The 20,671-nt window shown below is 36.3% G+C and overlaps 1 protein-coding gene across 5 annotated transcripts in view; it reads right to left on the bottom strand.

Annotated features, from left to right (window-relative positions):
• FER (fer (fps/fes related) tyrosine kinase) overlaps positions 1–20,671 on the bottom strand; it is a 316,192-nt gene that overhangs the window by 191,564 nt on the left and 103,957 nt on the right. For all 5 annotated transcript variants that reach the window (XM_005866441.2, XM_014539888.1, XM_014539886.1 and 2 more), the window contains one exon: positions 20,429–20,618. In XM_005866441.2, coding sequence (XP_005866503.1) covers positions 20,429–20,618 — 190 coding nt within the window. The remainder of the gene's footprint in view (positions 1–20,428; positions 20,619–20,671) is intronic.

Genomic DNA, 20,671 nt, shown 5'->3' with positions numbered 1-20,671 from the left:
ACAGGCCGGGCTGGGGGACCCCCCTCCCCTCCCGAGTGCACAAATTTTTGTGCACCGGGCCTCTAGTCCTATATAATAAAAGGCTAATATGCTAAAAGGCTAATATGCAAATAGACTGAATGGCGGAACAACCAGAACAACGGAACAACCGAACAATCGGTTGCTATGATGTGCGCTGAACATGGCGGGCGTTGGCCGAGGCGCGATGGTGGAACAGGTGAGCGGGGGCACCAGACTAAGGCAGGGCACCGGTCGCTGTCATCGGGGTGAGCCTCTGGTGGTTACTGAAAATTCTTTGCTCCCGCGTACCATGGTCCTGCCCAGCACTTGCACCTGCTGCCGGCGCTGGCCCCGCTTGCACCTGCAGCTGGCACAGGAGCTGCCGCTCACACTCACTGCTGGTGCCTGGTGCTGGTCCCAATTACTTGGTGCCATCAGTGGGTGTGAGCGGCAGCTGCCAACCCTGATCACCCCTGAGGGCTTCTCCACCTCCCCCTGACAGCGCCGGCCCCGCTCGCACCCGCTGCTGGCACTGGCCCCAATCACTCTGCGCTGTCAGCTGGTGCGAGTGGGGCCAGCACCATCAACAAGCCAGGGCTGGCGCCATCACTGCGTGGGGTGATGGCGGCGGGAGCAGGGCTGCCGGCAGAAAGAGGACAGGGGGCTGCAGCAGGAGGGGCTGGGCGGGGTCGAGGAGGATGGGCCGAGACCCGCCCCTGTGCCTACCGCAGCTTCTCAGCCCACAGTTCCTTTCCAGGTGCACGAATTCGTGCACTGGGCTCCTAGTATAGTCAGTAATACTGTAATAATTATATATGGTGCCAGGTAGGTACTAGACTTATTGAGGGGAGGACTTTGTAAATTATATAAATATCTAACCACTATGTTGTACACCTGAAACTAATATAATATTGAATGTCAACTGTAATTTGAAAACTGAAAACAAACAAAAATAACAACAAAAAAGAAGAGTTCCATAGTAACAGGCTGGCCACCACAGTTACTTCCCTTAAGACATTTAGTCATCCCAGCCAAAGTGCCCTCAGAACTTTACCCCCAATGAGAAGTTGAACTATAGTGAAAGGTGCCACTGGAACACTTTTTTGTTAACAATAAGTCATTAAAGCAACCAAATACTATTTCTCACAGACTTCTGAAAGTAAACCCAATCTAATAACATTCTTGGAAGGAACAATGAAAGTGATTATTTGGCCCACTAAGAAGAGATACTTATTCAAATTAGGAGGCAATAAGAATCAAGAAAAAGATAACAATATTCACCCTCAAACTCCAGGCTGAGAGCCAAATATCTTTGGAACTACTTATGCAAAGCACCCATGAAATTTGAAGAGATTTTATACCTACAAGGAAATTATAATACCAAAGATGATTGTCTCCTGAAAAAAATTCTATGCTATTGATGACTCCAAAATATAAATGAAATACTGCAAATATTGACATGTCCTGTATAAATGTATGCTATCTAATAAAAGGCTAATATGCAAATCAACCAAACGGCGAATGATGGATCGCTATGACACGCACTGACCACCAGAGTACAGATGCTCAATGCAGGAGCTGCCCCTGGTGGTCAGTGCACTCCCACAAGGGGAGCCCCGCTCAGCCAGAAGCCAGACTCATGGTTGGCAAGCACAGTGGCAGTGGCGGGAGCAGCTACCGCCTCCGCGGCAGTCAGACATCCCTTGAGGGCTCCTGGACTGCCAGAGGGCACAGGCCGGGCTAAGGGACCCTCCAAGTGCTTGAATTAGTTTCTATTCCCATCAGGATATAAAATTTAAGTATTAAAACAGTTTTTAAGTGATTTCTTTTAGCAATTAAGTTCTGACTGAAGACAAATCATTACAGAAGTATTCACTGCCTAGTAACCTAGTTTGTCATGCTGTCTTTTTTCTTTGATGTTTACATATTAAGGATATTTATTAAGAGAAAGCCCCCTTGCTAATTCAAAGATTTTCATATTCTGAAATAATGAAACAGGAAACTGATGTGCAAAAGAAACATTTGAATGATTAAAATTTTGTCTTAAAATAACAATGCTAAGAAAATTTACAATATAACAGAATAGAGTTTGGTGAACCATCGGTTGTAAAATGTCAGATCATTAGGCTTGCTTTTTTGACTCTATATCTCTTAAATAAGATGACATCTCTGGGGAAACAAGACCCAAGAAGGAGGTCAGTAACTTTTCTGTTCAATATCTAAATCCAATTCACATTCCATCATGATTTTTCTTAAATGTATGAGCAAACTGGCTAACGATATTCTTTTTATATATTATCCAGTAGTACAAGATACACATCCATTTCCTTGTGAGGATCTCACTGACTCAACAATTTAAGAGCTGATAGACTTTGCTCAGTAAAAAAAACAAAAATGATGCATTTCCTTTTCTGTTTTTTTAAAGTACACTATTATGAGTTAAATTATCAAGACTCATCTAAACTGAGATTTTGAGATTTTGCTTTTAAAACAGAGGGACTGCCCTGGCCAGTTGCCCACTGGTTAGAGTGCTGGCCCATACACCAAAGAGTTGCAGGTTTGATTCCCAGTCAAGGACACATACCTTGGTTGTAGGTTCGATTCCGGGCAGGAGGCAACCAATCCATGTGTCTTTCTCACCTCTCGCTCTAGCTCTCATGCTCTAGCTCTCATTCTCGCTCTCTCTCTGTGTCCTTCCACCCTCCCTCCCTCCCTCCCACTCTCTCTAAATAGTAATGGAAAAATATCCTCTGGTGAGGATAAATAAATAAAACAACTCAGGAACATAATGATGAGATAGTAAATCTTTAACTTGTAAACATCAGCCTCCCTAAACATCAAAACAAACAAAAAACAAAAACAAAAATCACCCTCATATAAAGTCTATTAAATCTAGAAAACTGACCGAAAATTGCATTATTATCATAAATTCTATAGAGAAATATTAAAATGTGCATATATGCACTTTTTAAATCTTTCCTTTCCTGCTCCAGTTTTTAGACCACATCTCTCACTAAAACAACACCGTGCCCCAGATCCACTATCAGAAGTCTAGCTGTTGTCCCAAAGACAGTTTTTCTCAGCAGGAGCCCAGGTGATTCCAGAGAATATACAGCAGCACTCACAGCTGGGCAGTAGCAAGGTCGCAGGATTTTCTCCCTCTGGCTTTTCATGCACCTGCAGCGCAGCAGCTGGAGCACTGGCTAATTTTGTCATTTGCTTTGCTAACATCTATTTTCACACTAATTAGCACATGTGGTTTGAAGTTTCTTTTCATATTTGGGGGTACAATATTGTTTCTTATAATAAGATGCCAGCAAAGAAAGAAGGAATTTCAAAGGCAACCAACTCCCAAGACAAAAAATAAGTTGACGAAAATAAGTTTGTACAAATAGGGCATGTATTAAAAAGAATAACATTGAAAATCACTATTATAAATTACCATGCCATAGTCTTTATTCTATGACTATCTTTTTCACAGAGATGTCATATAATAAAACTATAATATAATAGAACAATTATTACAATCAATTAATAACATTAACACGTTAAGCACCCAGTAACTGACTGGGCGCTTAACTTGTTAAGTATAAAACTGTGGTTCGTTAAGTATAAAGGTGAGGCATTATTCTGAATACCACATCTCTAGAATATAATAGGAAAAAAATAGAAAGAGACCAGTAAAAATTAAAATTATAAGACTGAGGAATGCTTGTATGCACATAAACAAGCAAATATACACATTTTGAGCCTGAAGCATTTAAAGGTTAAATATGACTGAAAACTATAAAATATAAATGACAGGTAAAATGATCACATTTTTTTTTCATTAAAGATAAAACAGTCATATAGGGGAGAGGCCTCTGAATATAGACATAGGAAAGTTAGATCTACATTTCAGACATGCTTCATTCAGTGGCTTACCAATTCACTAAATCTCAAAGTAGTTCAGTGAGAACCAAAGGAATTTTGTGGGAAACTGATATAGGGTTAAGCCTCGGACTGACCTGCTGGCAAAGTCACAAACAAGTCCTAGCTTAAAGGGCACAGTCCTCTTAGCATAATTAAGCTTGACCTTATAACACTCCCTAGATCTTATCTGGGAAGCTAAAGGGCTGAGAAAGTGCAAGAACAGTGTAAACAAGTGAAACTCACAAGAACTGTGTAACTATGGTAACCACTGCCTTGTTTACCTCTGAGTATAAAAAGCTTGGTGAGGCCTGAGCACAGTGGAAGTCCTTCCTCTTGAGTTGGACTTGCTCGCCTGGTCCCCCATATTCCCAAATCATCTTGTGTCTTTTCTATTTCATTTGTGTGCAGCTCCACTTCCAGACCCGAACCCTGAACCACGCAGGACGTGGAGGGAAACACTTACGACAGAATTTCTTTGTTAAGTATTTTCAAACACATGAATAAAGCTGAGCATAACATTACTATTGCTTAAGTTTTAGGGTTATGTGAGAGAGAACAACCACAATGCACCACTTCATGTACAGTTGAAAAAAAAATACTGACCTGGTTAGAAAGTGGCTCTAACACCATGTGCCAAGCACCATGTTCACTGTACGTGCATTGTTCTGTACATTTAGTCATCTATAACACTATACAGCAAGTCCTGTCATCCTCGTTTTAGACATTAGAAAGACAAAGTGCGGAGCGGTTCAGTAACTTTCCCAAGAAGAATACTTTACTTAGAATACTAATTCTTACACTCAAACCTATGATGTAATTCAAATCAAATCATTTCTTCTCTTCCCTACACTGACTGGGCAGCAACAAGACAATTTCTAGAACCAAATCTAGAATTTTTAAAATGAGCCTCTCTGCTCTAAGAATTATACATAAGATTCAAAAACGTATCCATAAACTCTCTTGAAGCTTTAAAGGTACCAAAAAAATCAAACAGTTGATTATGATTAGGTTAAAATTTGAGAATTTCAGAATTTTTTAAATAACTTACTAATAACTACATGGCACTAATGATATGCCTCAATACAAATGTTTTATTCCCGTATTCTTACATAGTTCAAAATAAACATAATTATCTTGGACTTCAGAGACATTATTACATTAAAAAAATGGTAGATTGGACAAGATGATACCAATGGATTCTATATCCTCTAAAATTTTTATGACTATAAATCAAGATAATAAGAGGCTTATAAATCTAAGAAATTATTTTTAAATTTATGAATAGTGCTTATCCAATGACTATAAGACACTAATATTTAGAACACCACAACTTAAATATGTAATGTGGTAACATTAAAAAACAAATTATGTGTCTACTACAACTCTCTTTAAATATAAGAAAAAATATATGAAGATGTATAATCATTGAACTTTTTAAAATTTAAGTTCTTTATTGTTGAAAGTATTACATATGTCTCCTTTTCCCCCCATTCTTATTTAAGACTAGAATTTGTTTTTCCTAATATAATGAATCTGAATGAATGACAGCCTAAACTACAGGGGCATTAATTAAGGGATCTGGAGGATGTAGGTGATTTAGTTTAAACTGAAAAATATGTTCTAGGTTACTAAATTAAACCATAAGAATTTATTACAAACTTAATATTGAACTATACAGTTATATGTCATGTTAAAAAGCTTTATCAGATATTATCACTGATCATTATCAAGAAAAGCCTTATTTTCTTTTGCTGACAAAAACTGAAAACAAGGTAATACTGGGCTCACCAGCCAGTAAGGAAACTGAAACACCATCACAGAGTTTAAACTGAGCAATGCTTTTCCTCAGATATCTGATAAAACTGCACTCCTTTCCCTTGTAGAAAGCATGTATATTTCTCAAATCTGAGAGGTGAATAAAATGAAAATAAAATAGAAATGAAAAACAAGCCTTTCATTCTTTTAATGGGCTTGGCTTGACAACTGAGTAAAAATATTCCTTCAAACATGTTTTGTCTACTATCATATTCAGAAGAAAAATTATTCTTCCAATTGGAAGCAGCAGCATAAAAGAGATGATCCGCTGGACTCAGGTCATTTTTGGGCCCTAACTAAGTAGGCCTGAGACAGCCTTTCCCCTTACCTGCTCTCGTTTGAATTCTGCTGTGGCAGGAGAAACATCAGAGCTCTTCTTTAAAGAACATGCTCTACAGACTCTGGATTGAGAAACAGGCTCCAGTCTACCCTCACAAGCTGAACATCTATGTTTCTTCTCCATCTCAAATCTCAGCCAAAGCTGCCAATGGTAGGCCCACAGAATTTGCCCATAGACTTCCTCTCTGAGCCAAAGTCAGCTAGAGAGGACACAGATCAGGACCTCCTATTTCACACTATCTCCCCCTGTTGGCTTGGAAGTATACAACTCAGTTCTGGATAAAAAGAATTGCCATATCCAACAAACGTTATGGATTTACTGAGTAATAAAGAAAAATATCCTCATGAATTAAGTGATGACCCATTACTTAAGAAATAAATCTATTTTCTAACTGATTTTTAAAATAAAATGACTTGGTTTTTTCCCTACACAACCTGTAGAAGTCTTCTGCTTTTGGAACTTGGATCTTGAAATCTCTGAGAACAGACCAAACTTTCAAGCACTTTTTGAAACAAAACCTTACAAACTGCTGTGCTACAAAGCTTTTCTTAATCCGGTGTTTTTTAATTAATTTCACTGGGGCATAATTCCCCTTATGACTGAAATTCTTCTGATTAAAAAAAAAAGAAGAATCTAAATTATGCACAAATGATCTTTAAGTAATCTCATTAGAAATAAAAATTTAAAAATCCTTTGCAGCCTTGCCAGTTTTGCTCAGTGGATAGAGTGCTGGCCTATGGACCAAAGGGTCCTGGGTTCAATTCCAGTCAAGGGTGGGTGCAGGGGTTGCAGGCTCCTCCCAAGCCCCGCCCTGATCAGGGTGTGGCATGCAGGAGGCAACCAATTGATACGTTTCTCTCACATTGACGTTTCTCTCTATCTTTCCCTCTCTCTTCCACTCTTGCTAAAAATCAATGGAAAAATATCCTCCGGTAAAAATAATAATAATAAAATAAAATTCTCTTGCAGCAAGAATGTGTTGAGTTTTATAACATACAATGAGAAGCAGTAAAGTGACTGGGACACTTAAAATCATAAATGTTTAATCTGAAAATAAGGCTCCTAAATTAATAATCTATTCTATAATAATTTATTAATTGCTATGTAAATCCTTGTTTTATTCACTCATTTTTTTTTAAAAGAAGGTACTATGCAACCACTAAATGCCAGATACATTCAGGTACTGTGCAGAACATTCTTTAAAATAGACCAAAGTTCAAGGAACTTTATGGAAATAAATAGAAAAAAAAACAATTGAGACCTACTATACAAATACTCAGTGAAACTTTCTTGGATCACAATTCTGACATATCTCCTCCTTTAAACCCTTTGCCTCCCTTTCCAATTCAATGTACTTAAAAAAAAATCAAGAACCTCTTTGCAAAATTTCCTCTATTTCTCGACTTTAAATATATCCACATTTTTATTCTGTTGTTCATAACAACCATTCTTCTTTTGTTCATGCCCACCAAGGAAAAGCCCATTTTATATTCTGAGAATAATTTTATAAAATGATATATCCAATAAATATTAATAGACAACATGGGGTAGGGAGCTTCTTATGAGCCAGGCATTGCTATAGACATTTTAGGTAGATTATCTCATTTAATACCCCACCATAACCAAAGGGATAGGTTCTATTACAAGCCCTAGTTTACAGATGACAAAACTGAGGAACAGGAAGGTTAACTAACTTGCCCCAGCTTACAAGGTCAATTAGAGGCTAATCCATGATTCAAATCCAAGCAACACTGTTCCAAAATCAACTACTATACTATGCTTCTTGGGTTAGGTCCCTACTCTACCTCACCAAAGTATCCTCCTGCCAAAAAGGAGTCTTAAAGGATGCATTAGCAATGTATTAATTTTGTCTTTTTGCTATAGGTTGATACATTTTAAAAATGCATATATATTGATTCTCAATATTCTTTCCTTGATTTCATTTTTTCTCTAAATCATTTTAAACATATAATTTGGATTTCACACCTACATAAATTTACTTATATTTTCCTATTTTTATCTTTTATTTCTTGTATGGTTTTATTAACTTATTCTTTTCAGTATTCACTGAGTATTTACTAGATATCTGACATATAAATTCAAAAGTTCATAAAATCACAGGACTTTAAATCTGGAGATAATCTTAGAGATAAAATGAGTCAAAATTAATGTTTACAGTCAAGGAATATAAAATCAAGAGAATCTAGATTTCTTCCTTCTTAGGCTAGCCCAGAGAAAAGACAATGCAGGTATTTCTCCTACGATCACCTATACCCATTGGTTTTGCTCCTCACAACTAGAAAATGCGATGTCATCTAGATAGATGTCACTAGGCAGTCTTCCAGATCATTTATATAGATAATAAACACAGTGGATGCTGTACTAGTGTCCCAGGGCTACTATAACAAACTGGATGGCTTAATACAACAGAAATTTATTTTCTCACAGTTCGGGAAGTCAGAAGTCTGAAATTAAGGTGTTAGCAGGGCCCTGCTCCCTCCAAACCTTCTATGGGAGGATCCTTCTTTGTCTCATAGCTTCTGCTAGCCCCAAGTAATCTTTTGCTAATGACAGCATAAATCCAGTCCCTGCCTCTGTCTTCACATGGCTGTACTCCCTATAGTCAGTCTCTCTTTTCTTAAAAGACATCAGTCATATTGGATTAGAGCCGATCCAGCGATTTTCAACTAAATTCTGCAGCACATCAAAAAATATATTTTTAGTTGATCTAATAAAAAAAAATAAGTATAATTTTTATTCCTTCACACTGTTCAGCTCTTGTTGTGTTGTGCAGACAAAAAGGGGCCACAGCCCTAACCGGTTTGGCTCAGTGGATGGAGCGTTGGCCTGCGGACTGAAAGGTCCCAGGTTCGATTCTGGCTAAGGGCATGTACCTTGGTTGTGGGCACATCTCCAGTAGGGGGTGTGCAGGAGGCAGCTGATCGATGTTTCTCTCTCATCGATGTTTCCAACTCTCTATCCCTCTCCCTTCCTCTCTGTGAAAAATCAATAAAATATATATTTTTTTAAAAAGGGGGGGCCACATACTAAACCTGACAAGCTCAGGGGACACCCGTGTGGTAGCCTTACAAACTCAGAGAACCTAAAGTAACCACCTGGGATGGCCTGAAATTAAAACTATTTAACTAAAAACAGTTTATGGGAGGTAGTCATATGCTGGGCTAGAATATTCTCTGACAAAAGTCAAGCTTTACCGTGCTGGCAGGAGTGGCTCAGTTGGTTGGGCATCGTACTGTGCACTAAAAGGTTGCTGGTTTGATTCCCAGTCAGGGCTCAGTGTTACACTCACATTGATGTCTCTCTCTTTCTCTCTCTCTCTCTCTCTCTCTCTTTCTTCTCTCTCTAAAAATCAATAAACTATTCTTTTTTTTAAAAAAGTCAATCTTTACCTTAATTGAGTCTATTGTCTTTTTGCATTCATTATAACATACTTTTGAAAAGTCAAAGTAATTTCCTTTTTCCAGAAGTCTCAAAGCACAGGCACTACACCAGAAAGGAAACCACAAATCCCCTTAATGTTATTGTCATCATGTTAGTTGTTTACTGTTAATTATCCTCTACATAACTATGTAAAAGAAGTATGTCTATCATTTTACTTTTAATCCAATCTCAGAGGTCCCACCCCCCCTCCCCGCCCTTTGCTTTCTCCTACCTCCCTAAATCTATCACCAGTGGGTTTCATTAATACATTTACGACTTCTCTTTTGATTGTAATGTGTCAAATAAGGTGCAAAATTGCCATATTTCCAGATCATTTTCTGAATATGTTATGATTTTGCTTCCCGGCAATTGTTATCAGTTTGGCTAAAATAAACTCACAAAAATTTTCTACAGGTTTGAATGTTTCTTATTTATATAGTTGGCTGTTGTCATTTTTTTTTTTTTTTTTGACAATCTAAGGAAAAAAGAGGTCAATGCCTCTGACTGAAGTCAGGTATTACATGTTTTAAAAATTCTTTAGCACACTGGTTGAAAATCACTGGCCTATCCTAATGGCCTCAACTTAACTTGACTGCATTTACAAATTCTATTTCATATTCACAGGTACTGGTTATTAGAATTTCAACATGTCTTTTGGGGGAATACATTTCAACCCATTATAGATGTGATCTTTAATTGCTGAAGCACCTTGATCTTTATAGTCTTTTAATTAAATAAATACATATTTATTCTGATTTTAAACCTTTTCTTGAGCCATGCTAAAAGCATATTTCCCATCCAATGGTGACTTCATATTTAATAATCTTTGGTAAAGAACACTGTCAAAGTCTTTTGTATACCCTGTTATCTTCATATAAGAAAAGTTCTAAGAATAATAAGTGAGGCATAATTTCTTTCTTAGAAAATGTTCCCTTTCCCCTAGCAGGTTATTTTATTTAAATATTTGATGACTCTATTTGTTATAATGAATTTTAAGAGCTTTCCCAATATTCAAAAAAAATGTACTGAACTTCCTCTATGTTCTAAATATGGCTCAAAGTCAAGGAAAGAGTAGTAAACAAAAGTGCCTATATTCTTGGAGTTACAGTCTACAGGACTAGCAGGGATAACAGAGGGCAAAATTAGATACTAAAAACATACATACATAAACAAATGTCATAATTAAATGAGTTAATGCATATATATATACATATTAAAGTATTTAATGCTATAAATGCTTAAAAGAAACCGACCACCAAATGTTAGCCACCAAAACAGTAATAGTAATAATAGTAAAGATACTAGAAGTGCTATTTAAGAAGTGAAAAGGGGCTGGTGGGGGTAGGGATAATAAAGAGAGTCCACTATAGCTACAGTAGTTACACAGATATCTCAAAGGAGTGACACTTGAGTGGAAATGATTAAAAGGAGGCAGTAAATCCTATGAAGAACTGGGGAAAGAGTATTAGACAGGAAACAGGCCCTGAGATGAGAAGAAGCATGGCATGCTCAAAGGGCAATAAGATCAAGAAGGCTAGATAGTGTTAGATGAGAAGAGTGGTAGGCTATGCTGGGGAGGGGTTAGGGATGAGGGGCCAGACACAAGGTCATGTAGCTTAGGCTATGATAAAGCATTGTATCTAGTTACATAGAGGGATGCCACTGGATGGTCATAAGCAGGAGATATACAAACAAGATCACAATGAGATCACTCTAGTTAATGTATAAAAAATAAAATATAGGAAGGGCAAGGGAGCAAGCAGGTAGTCTGGCTGAAGTAGTCCAGGTCACAGTTTATGGTGTGTTTTATTAGAATGATCACAGTGGAAATGCTAACAAGAGGTCAGATTTGGGATATATTTTGGAGGTAGTAGCAAGAGAACTTGCTGACGGAGTGGTTGTGAGATTTGAGAAAGTGAACACAAGGGTGATCCCCAATATTTGGACTTGAGCCACTAATTAAAGGTGAGACCATTTGCTAAGTGGAATACTGTGAGAGGAGCATATTTGACAAGTTAAACTTGAGATTATCAGTCCAATTACTGAATGAAATGATCAAATTCTAAGCCAGTCTTTTCAATGAAGTTCACTTTAAGTGTCTTATTCATACAACTGAACTGTCATACCTTATATATAGCAGATATAAAATGGTAGGAATAACTACAGCATTATTTTTACATATTCAAGAACTATGTTATAGGATGATGACTTTTAGTAGGCATGTTAAAAATAGAAAACCTTCACATATAAATTTCAAAACTGTGTGCATTTAATTCTATTTTTAAAACATAGGTGAAAAATATCTCAGAAACCAAATTTCCAAAATTTGGTTTCTCTGACACTGAGCTCCACCTGCTGGTAATTTTTTATCTTTATGATTTACACTATGAAAAGGAATTAAAATATTAATGATAAAGTGGAATATAGCTTCCACCATAAATGTAGTGAAACTCATCATGGTAATTTTTTCTTTCTTTATAACTACTATTTATTGAGTTTAGCTATATGCCTGAAACTGTGTTAAACATATTTACAAACATTATCTCATTAGTGTTCAAAATAATTCTATGAGGTTTCTATGAGTTGTTCCACATTTTACCAATAAGGAAATTTATCTTAGAAAGGTTTTGACTTTGTTTATCGTTATATATTTAATAGCACAGAGAGGATTTGAATGAAGTTTTCTCTACCATTTTGTTCACTTAGCAAACAGGAAACACTGCTCGGATAGAATTTAAAATATTGTGTCACAAAATTTTGAATGTGAATGTGCCACTCTGATTCTGATAAAATTCTTCCATCTCCCCTAGCTTCAATATTCTCATCTGAAAGATAGGAATAACTCCTTTATTTTACAGGATTATTTGCCAGTAATATTTTACATACTTAACATACTGTCAATCAGTTTCTTTTAATAATTTTCCTTAAATGACATATTAGAGCATATGAGGCTTTTACACTGCCAAATATTAATGGATCAAAGTAAATGTCTTTTAAAGAATAATCTTTTAAGATGAGGTATTTACAATAACAGCATAAATGAAGTTGGTGCATTTTCATTCTCAATGCTTTCATCTACTGGCCTCTCAGACACTCTCCACTTATTAAGGGCTTTGCAAGTAGGTTGTGATTATTTTCTTTCCAGCTCAATACATATCATTATCTTGGCTGATTTTTACACCCAACGCCTCCAAATTCCTTGGATGTCTTCATCTCCAACAATGCTCATTCATGCTCAACTTCAGCATCATATCTGACTTAACCAGGCAGAAGTGCTTCGCTTGAAGATTTTAGACCACACTTGTTAGCTTCATATAAACCTCTTACTAACTTACTCTAATTACACTTGGTTCTTAAACTAGATTAGTATAATAAGCCCTAAAATGACCCAAGATTATTCTCCTAGGCCAGCGGTTCTCAACCTGTGGGTCGAGAACCCTTTGGGGGTCGAACGACCCTTTCACAGGGGTCGCCTAAGACCATCGGAAAACACATATATAATTACATATTGTTTTGTGATTAATCACTATGCTTTAGTTATGTTCAATTTGTAACAATGAAATTGGGGGTCGCCACAACATGAGGAACTGTATTAAAGGGTCGCGGCATTAGGAAGGTTGAGAACCACTGTCTTAGGCCATATCTTCCTTTCCCCCACCCCTCTTTCTTTCATAGGGAAATATTTGGCAATTACGTTAGGGATGAGACAATATAAGGCCTTTATTTGGCCATTTCGAGAAATTGGTATTCAGCCTAAAAGTCATAAGTCATTATAACCATTCTTGTGGGGATAAATATAATCAGATTTGTTCTGATTTGAAATTTTAAAAGATTACTTTGGCTGGAGTATGAAGAACAGGTTGGAAGTCCACTATAGTTGGTGGTAGATAAGTTAAAATAATGCATTATCTTCTAATTGCATTTCTTAGTCATTATTTTCATTACTACTGGGTTTGAAAAAATGTTCATATTTTTATTAAAGTTTATATTCCCTCTAATTATTATGAATTTCTTATTCATGTTCTTTACCCACTTTTAATTGGTGCATTACTTTTTTATAAACTAATTTGGATGACTCACTTATATATTGAAAAACATTAATCCTTTGTCATATTTACAGTATATAAAATTCCATTTTTATTCTGTAATTTAATTGTTTTACAACATAAAAAATTGTTCACTTATATTTTCTTTAGTAGTTTTGTGTCTTTATTTTTTATATTTGTATAATAAATCTGAAATCTATTTTTATGTGGCATGAGCTTAAGATATTTGATATTTATCAAGCATAGAGCAACACACACACACACACACACACACACACACACACACACACACAGAGCCTGGTCTGCAGGACTGTATGACCTAAATGCCTATTACTTCTCTAGCTCTGTCCGCTACTACTCTCTCTCATTCTGTTCCAGCATACTGGCTTCCTTGTTCCTCCAAAACATGAAGCCAACTCCTCTCTCAGGGCCTTTCATCTGCTTTTCCCACTGCCTGGAATAATTTCATGCCAAAGAGTTTCATCACTTGCTTCCTTAGTTCTTTCAGATTTCTGCATAAATGCTACTTTACCAGTGAAGCCTTCATTGACAAACTTATATATAGAAACACCTCCCAGCACCCTTTTCCTGCATCTAGCTTTATTTTTCTCTAAGGAATTAACCACCACCTGACATACATATATGTGAAAGGCCCATGAGGACAGAAAACTTCTCTTGATTTTGTTCACTACTGCATTTCCAGAATATAAAATGGCACCTAAAAAAATAAATAAAAATGGTACCTGACACTGGATAGTAAATAAATATTTGCTGAATAATAAATGGGGTGAAAAAGTAGTTGTATATACACTATTATAAAATGATACCTAAAATAAATTAAATAAAAAAGTAAGGTACAGAACAGTACTGTCTTTATTTGTATTCAATGCTTCTGGAAGGTTACCTATAAGGTAGGCAACTGAGGACTTACGAAGGAACACTTAGACCCTTTATACATGTACATTTACTATCTATTCAGATAAATTAATTAAGGCCTTGACTTCCCAAATAAGAAATACATAAGATAATCCTTCAGAAAGGCCTACAATTCATACTTAAGAACTCAATTAGTATCTACTAATTAATTTACATTTGAACTAAGGTGCATTAGAAAAAAATGAAATAGAATGTAATGTTTTAACATTATTTCATAATATACAACATATGTTTACACACATTATCTTATTTTAGTGTCACAGCTATCTTGTCAGGCAAGGTGAATATATACTCATTTCTTCCATTTATAGAAAAGAAAGCTCAGAAAGGTTAAGAAACCTGACTATAGTTACACAGCACAGGCAAAGCTCAAGCCAGGTCTCCGGATTCTACGTCTTTTATTTTCTCAGTGTATTTGATAAGTAAGGCCTGGAATTAACATTTCTCTTATATATTTAAAGACATAAATGTACCTAAAGATGAAAACAGAAAAAGCTTCAATGATGCTGTCATTATGATATCTCAATTGACAGGCCATTTTAGTGTTTAATCACTATAAATTTATAAAGTGGAAAATAGATTGGACACTATTGTAAAATGGATTACTACTGAGTCACAATGACAGACAATATTTAGTCCACAACCATATATTTTGTGGGTTGAAAAATGTAACAAAATAGGATTTATTATAGTGCCGTTCAACTAAGCAGAACTAACTCAATAAACTATGCAGAGAAGATAAATATATGTTGTGTATTAATCTAGCAAAAGGGCTTTAAATATGCAATCTCAGAAATATCACAGTAAAGGCAATTATCTTATATAACAGCAACACATATTTAAAAGAGTAGTAACTCATTATATGATGCTATCAATTCACTATATGTTTGACATATAGAGAAGAATCCTTAAACAAAATTATGATATAGATGGTTCAAAGCACATGCTATTATAAAGTAGAATAACTAGATTACTCTGCAGTGAAAAGGAAGTCCAATTCCTCAATTCAACAGATACTGATTGAAAAATTATAATCTTACAACTAGAAAGCTAAAATCAAACATGAAGGAAAGTGATATTTTTCAATAATCAAATAAATAAATTAAATAAATAGGAACATCAGCCAATGTTGACTCAGGGATCAGAAAAGTCTGGTATTTCCACCGTTATTCAAGGGCAGCTAACAAAGAGTTCACCCTCTCAATTTGCCCCAGAAGGCAGATTCTTCTGTCCTGCGGAGCTATAACTGAAGAATGAGAGAAAATAATCCTTGGGTTCTAGAGCATTTAGACAACTAAGATGCCTTCTAAATTATCAGCACACTTAATCTATCAATAACCCAATTAGATAAGAAAGGATCTACCTTCTAACTCAGCATTTCCCAAAGGATGGTCCACTGCATGGTGGTCCTTTCAGGACTCTTTGAAGAGTGGTCAGGCCAGTATTTCCAAAGACACTCCATTCCATGCTATATCTCCTCTCTTGGGCATTTGATATTGAAAGTTCAGAAAACTTCTCCAGTCAATACAACTGTTTTGCCTTAACTCAGCATGTCCCAAATAGTAAAACTCATTTCCCCTTAAAACATTTCAGGGACATTAATTTTGTTCTTTCTGCTACCTCACTGGTCTCTCCCCAGTTTCTTATTGATTCCTTCTCTCCAAGATCCCTACCTTGGAGTGCCTCAACCTTTGTTTCTCTTTTCTACTCTATCTGTCCTCACTCACTTGATGACCTCGTACAGTGAAATGATTTTAAATACCATTAATGCCTACAATCAGGTGGCTGAACTCCAGGCCCAAATACAAATTGGAGTCTTGTTCTTCCTCATCAAAGCTGCTCAATGTGTAGTCTATTCATGCACTTGAAACAAATTCTATTCTTCTAATGTTCCTGCTAAAAATCTTAAAGACATCCTTGACTCTTCTCTCTCATACTCCACAATTAATCCATAGGCTCAACCTTCAAAATATATTCAGGAGCTAAAAGGTCCCTGGCACTTCTGTGCTATCATCCTTGCTCAAACTGTCATTTTCTATACCCGGTGTTAGCATTCTTCTTCCATCTTTGCTCCCCTTAAGTATATTCTCAACACAGCTATAATGATCCACTTAATTAAAAGTCAGAGCATGCCATTCCTCTATTATAACCCCCCTCACACCAATGCCTCCCCGTTTCATACAGAGAAAAGTTATAATCCTTAATCATGGTCTACAAGGTTCTCCATTACTTCTCTAATCTCACTCCCTATATTCTCACCTTCCCCTGCACTCAGACCTCCTTACTGTACTCTGAACAGTCCAAACATGTTCCTATCTTACTGCCTTTGTAAAAAATGCACCCTCTGACTGTAATGTTTTTGCCCCAGAAATTAAGTAACAGCCTAGCTGTTCATGTCTGTTCAAATGTCACATTCCCAGTGATGCTTATCCTGACTTGCATTTAAAATTGTGTCCCAACCTTTGACCTTCTAAACCCCAAACCCTCTACCCTCCTCCATTTCTACCCCTTGGCATTTATTATCTTCCATTATAAATACACAGTTTATTTTATTTACTAAGCCACTCACTACAGAATGTAATCTCTAAGAGAGATTTTTTTATTAGTTTTATTCACTGATGTATCCACAGCATCTAGAAATGAGTTTCACATATAACAGGTGCTCAAAAAACATTAAGTGAATAAATAAATGAAACATACTTATTCACAGACAATAGAGAATTATTGTGTGATACTTAGTATTTATTATTTTCTCCTTTGTATTTTGGGCAAAATTAGACATGGTGAAAAAAAGACAGTATTAGAAAGCATATCTTCCTGACAGAGATGATTATATTATCTGCTGCCACAATTTTTTAAAGATTTCTATAAATTAATAGACGGGCTTTAATTTTCATCAAATTATATTGCCAAAATAAACATCACTCCATCACCCAGCCAGCATGGCTCAGTGGTTGAGCATCGACCTATGAGCCAGGAGGTCACAGTTTGATTCCTGGTCAGGGCTCATGTCCGGGGTTTTGGGCTCGATCCCCAGTAGGGGGCATGCAGAAGGCAGCCAATCAATGATTCTCTCTCATCATTGATATTTCTCTCTCTCTTCCTCTCCTTTCCACTCTGAAATCAATAAAAATATATATATTTTTAAATCACTACATTTATTAACCTGACTATACAATCCTAACCCTGATTACACACCTGGGAATATCTATAAAAATGCACAATCCAGGCCCCATTGCTTTCCAGTGGTACAATCCTGAAGGCATTCTTCCATAGAAGCATTCACCACCACAGAGTTAGTGTTTAGTTAACAGTGCCTTTAATTAGGATCATATGGAATAATTAACTGTCTCTCTTATTTTTACCTAATATTTTCCATGATGTCATAGTTTAACTTTTAGTTCTTTCAATTCTTCCAACATTCAACTAAATTTCTCTTGTTGAAATTTTACAGCACTTATAAAGATGAAATTTATAAGGAAGAAATACCAATAGAACGGCATATGTTAATTTCAGGCTTTTATTAAAATATTATTCATAAAATAATGCTTAATTATGCAAAAAGTTCACTTATATAGGTGGGAGTATTACTAAGTTTTAAGAACTATGCATTGCAAATATTTCTACTTGTTTTATAAAATACTCTGTAAAATCACATTAATTGGCATCAATTTTGGAAATGAGTAATTTATAAAATGTTACTTTATTACTTTGAACTACATATATTACATTAGTCCTTTGTAATTTCCTTAAAAAATTATTAAAGTCACTGTTTCAATAAATACCTGATATATTTATAATTAGCATTTTAATTATTTAAAATAAATTGGGTAAAGTGAAATATCTGACATCAATTTGTAAAAATTTACAAGGTATTATCACTATTGAATAAATTGTTACAAGAGAAAATGTGAAAGTGCGAGGAAGCATATACTATAATTTAAAATGTATTATACATTCTCTCTGAAACATTATTTATTCACTAGAGGCCCAGTGCATGAAAATTCATGCACTGGAGGGGGTTCCCTCAGCCTGGCCTGCCTCCTCTCACAGTCCGGGAGCCCTCAGGGGCAGGAGGCAACCCAGCGACACCCCCATCACATTTCTGCTGCTGCCACTGCCAGCAGCACAAGCTTCGGCCAGCCCTGGTTACCTGAGCCTCGGGCAGCCCTGGGCACTGGGCGGCCGCCATCCAAGGCTTGCCTGCCCCTCTGGCATCAGCTGGGAGGCCAACATCTGAGGCTTGCCTGTGCCTTGGGCTGACCCTGGGCGGCTGGGGGGCTGAGGGCAGGTCCAGCCGCACCGCGTGCCTGTCACCCTTCTGGCAGGGCTGAAAGGACTGGGGGACTCCCGCGGGGCTGAGGGGACTGGGCGCTGCCATTTGTGGCTATGGGCACCACCATCTTTGTGACTGAGTGATGGTCAATTTTCATATCCCCTCTTTATTAGATAGGATTTGTTTAAAAGGTTTCTTTTCAATGATTATGAAAGAAAAAAGTCTAAATGATCATAAGCTCTTAATAAATAGGAATTAATGAACCAGTATATTTTAAATGTCAAAGTCAAGTTTTTAGTTGTAATTATCAGAATATGCTACATCTAGTGTTGGGAATAACTATCTTTTCCTATCATAATAATAATGCCAACAGGGGTCATATGCACACAGAATTATTTAAAATTAATTAGATGGCCAGTTTTAACCTATCTGCCACTAAATCAAGCTATTAAGTAACCAATTCTACACCCACATGGAGACAAGGACATATTATTAACTATACTCAGAAAACAAAATGTTTACTAGCTACGGTTTTCAAAAACCTGATAAAAGAAAAAACTTCAGAAGTTCCTCTGAAAGATTGCACATGCCGGATAGTTATCAAGAATCATAAGCAAGAAAGTGAGGTCCTTTTTATCTGAGAGGATAGTAAAAGAGAACAAAGAATTGTAACTCATAATTCACAATGTAAGATATTTGAATCTGTTTGACACTCAAACTATACTATTCAGAACCACATAAACCAAAAATTACTAAAATATAAACTACAGTATCATTATCTATGATGGTTCTCTATATGGACTGCACCCAGCTATCCACAGATAAAGCCAAGGACATAGCTCAGGCTTCTTCACCCTTGCCACTACTGATATTTTGGGTTAATTTTTTGTTGGGTGTGTGAATTGAGGGGCTGTCCTGTGCACTGAAGAATGTTTAGCAGCATCACCAGACTCTACACACTAGATACCAATAGCAATTACTAACTGTGAAGCTCAAATTCAATTAAAAATAAATAAATAAAAACATTGTCAAATGTCTCATGGAGCTGGGGTGGGGATAGAGGGAAGGAGTAAAATTGCCCCTTGGTGAGAACCACCAACATAAGATGAAAGAAGAAAGGAATGAAGAAATAAAGGGAGACAGGGAAAGTATTGTACTAGGTATTCTTAAACAGTTAATAAAACTATAAGATAAGTTTAATTTCTAGTTGGTGGATTTAAATGTGTTTATTGTAGTTTAAGGATATTTATAAGAAAAAATCTTATTGTGAAAACAATAAACACATCTCAGATAAATAATATTCTACTGTTCTTAAGAAAAAAATTAATAAATAGCTTTCTCCTTATTTCTTACTTCTATCTTAAGAAGTACACCCTACCTTCCTGCTGTCTCCCAGGAATAAAAACAATTGCAGTCTTTGTTTTCAGTTCTGAAGGCAAGAGAAGAGCTTTTTCCTCTGACTCTACAGGTGGTTCCTGAAAGTGCTCACCAGGTGACCTGAAGGTGACTGACAAGTCTATTTTGCATTTACAAACAAGTTTAATAGGACCTGCATATTAACAAGAGCAACAATTTGTTATAGAAATGAGAATTGACTTTTGTATTCACTTATTACCTACATACCACCCTTCTGGTTTCTTGTTTGATTACTCTTTGGCTTACCATAGATGTAACTGATCGTGCATCTTCTTCATAATTTATTACCGGAGGTGGCTCTTTTCCATCATTTTCTTGCACTTTTTGCTCTAGTAATTCTTTCTGTGCCGTAAACTTTGCCTCAGTGCACCTCAGCTGCTGCACAGACTGTTTCAGCTCTTCAAGTGTCTGTTTTTGGCTTATCAGCAGCACAATACTAAAAAAGAACACATTAAGTATTGACTTCTTTAAGAAATGCATACTTTAAAG

This window comes from Myotis brandtii, unplaced genomic scaffold, assembly GCF_000412655.1.
Source record: "Myotis brandtii unplaced genomic scaffold, ASM41265v1 scaffold230, whole genome shotgun sequence".
Classification (NCBI taxonomy): Eukaryota; Metazoa; Chordata; class Mammalia; order Chiroptera; family Vespertilionidae; genus Myotis; species Myotis brandtii.
Note: the sequence above shows the minus strand (reverse complement) of the source record. Positions and strands in the feature narration are given on the sequence as shown.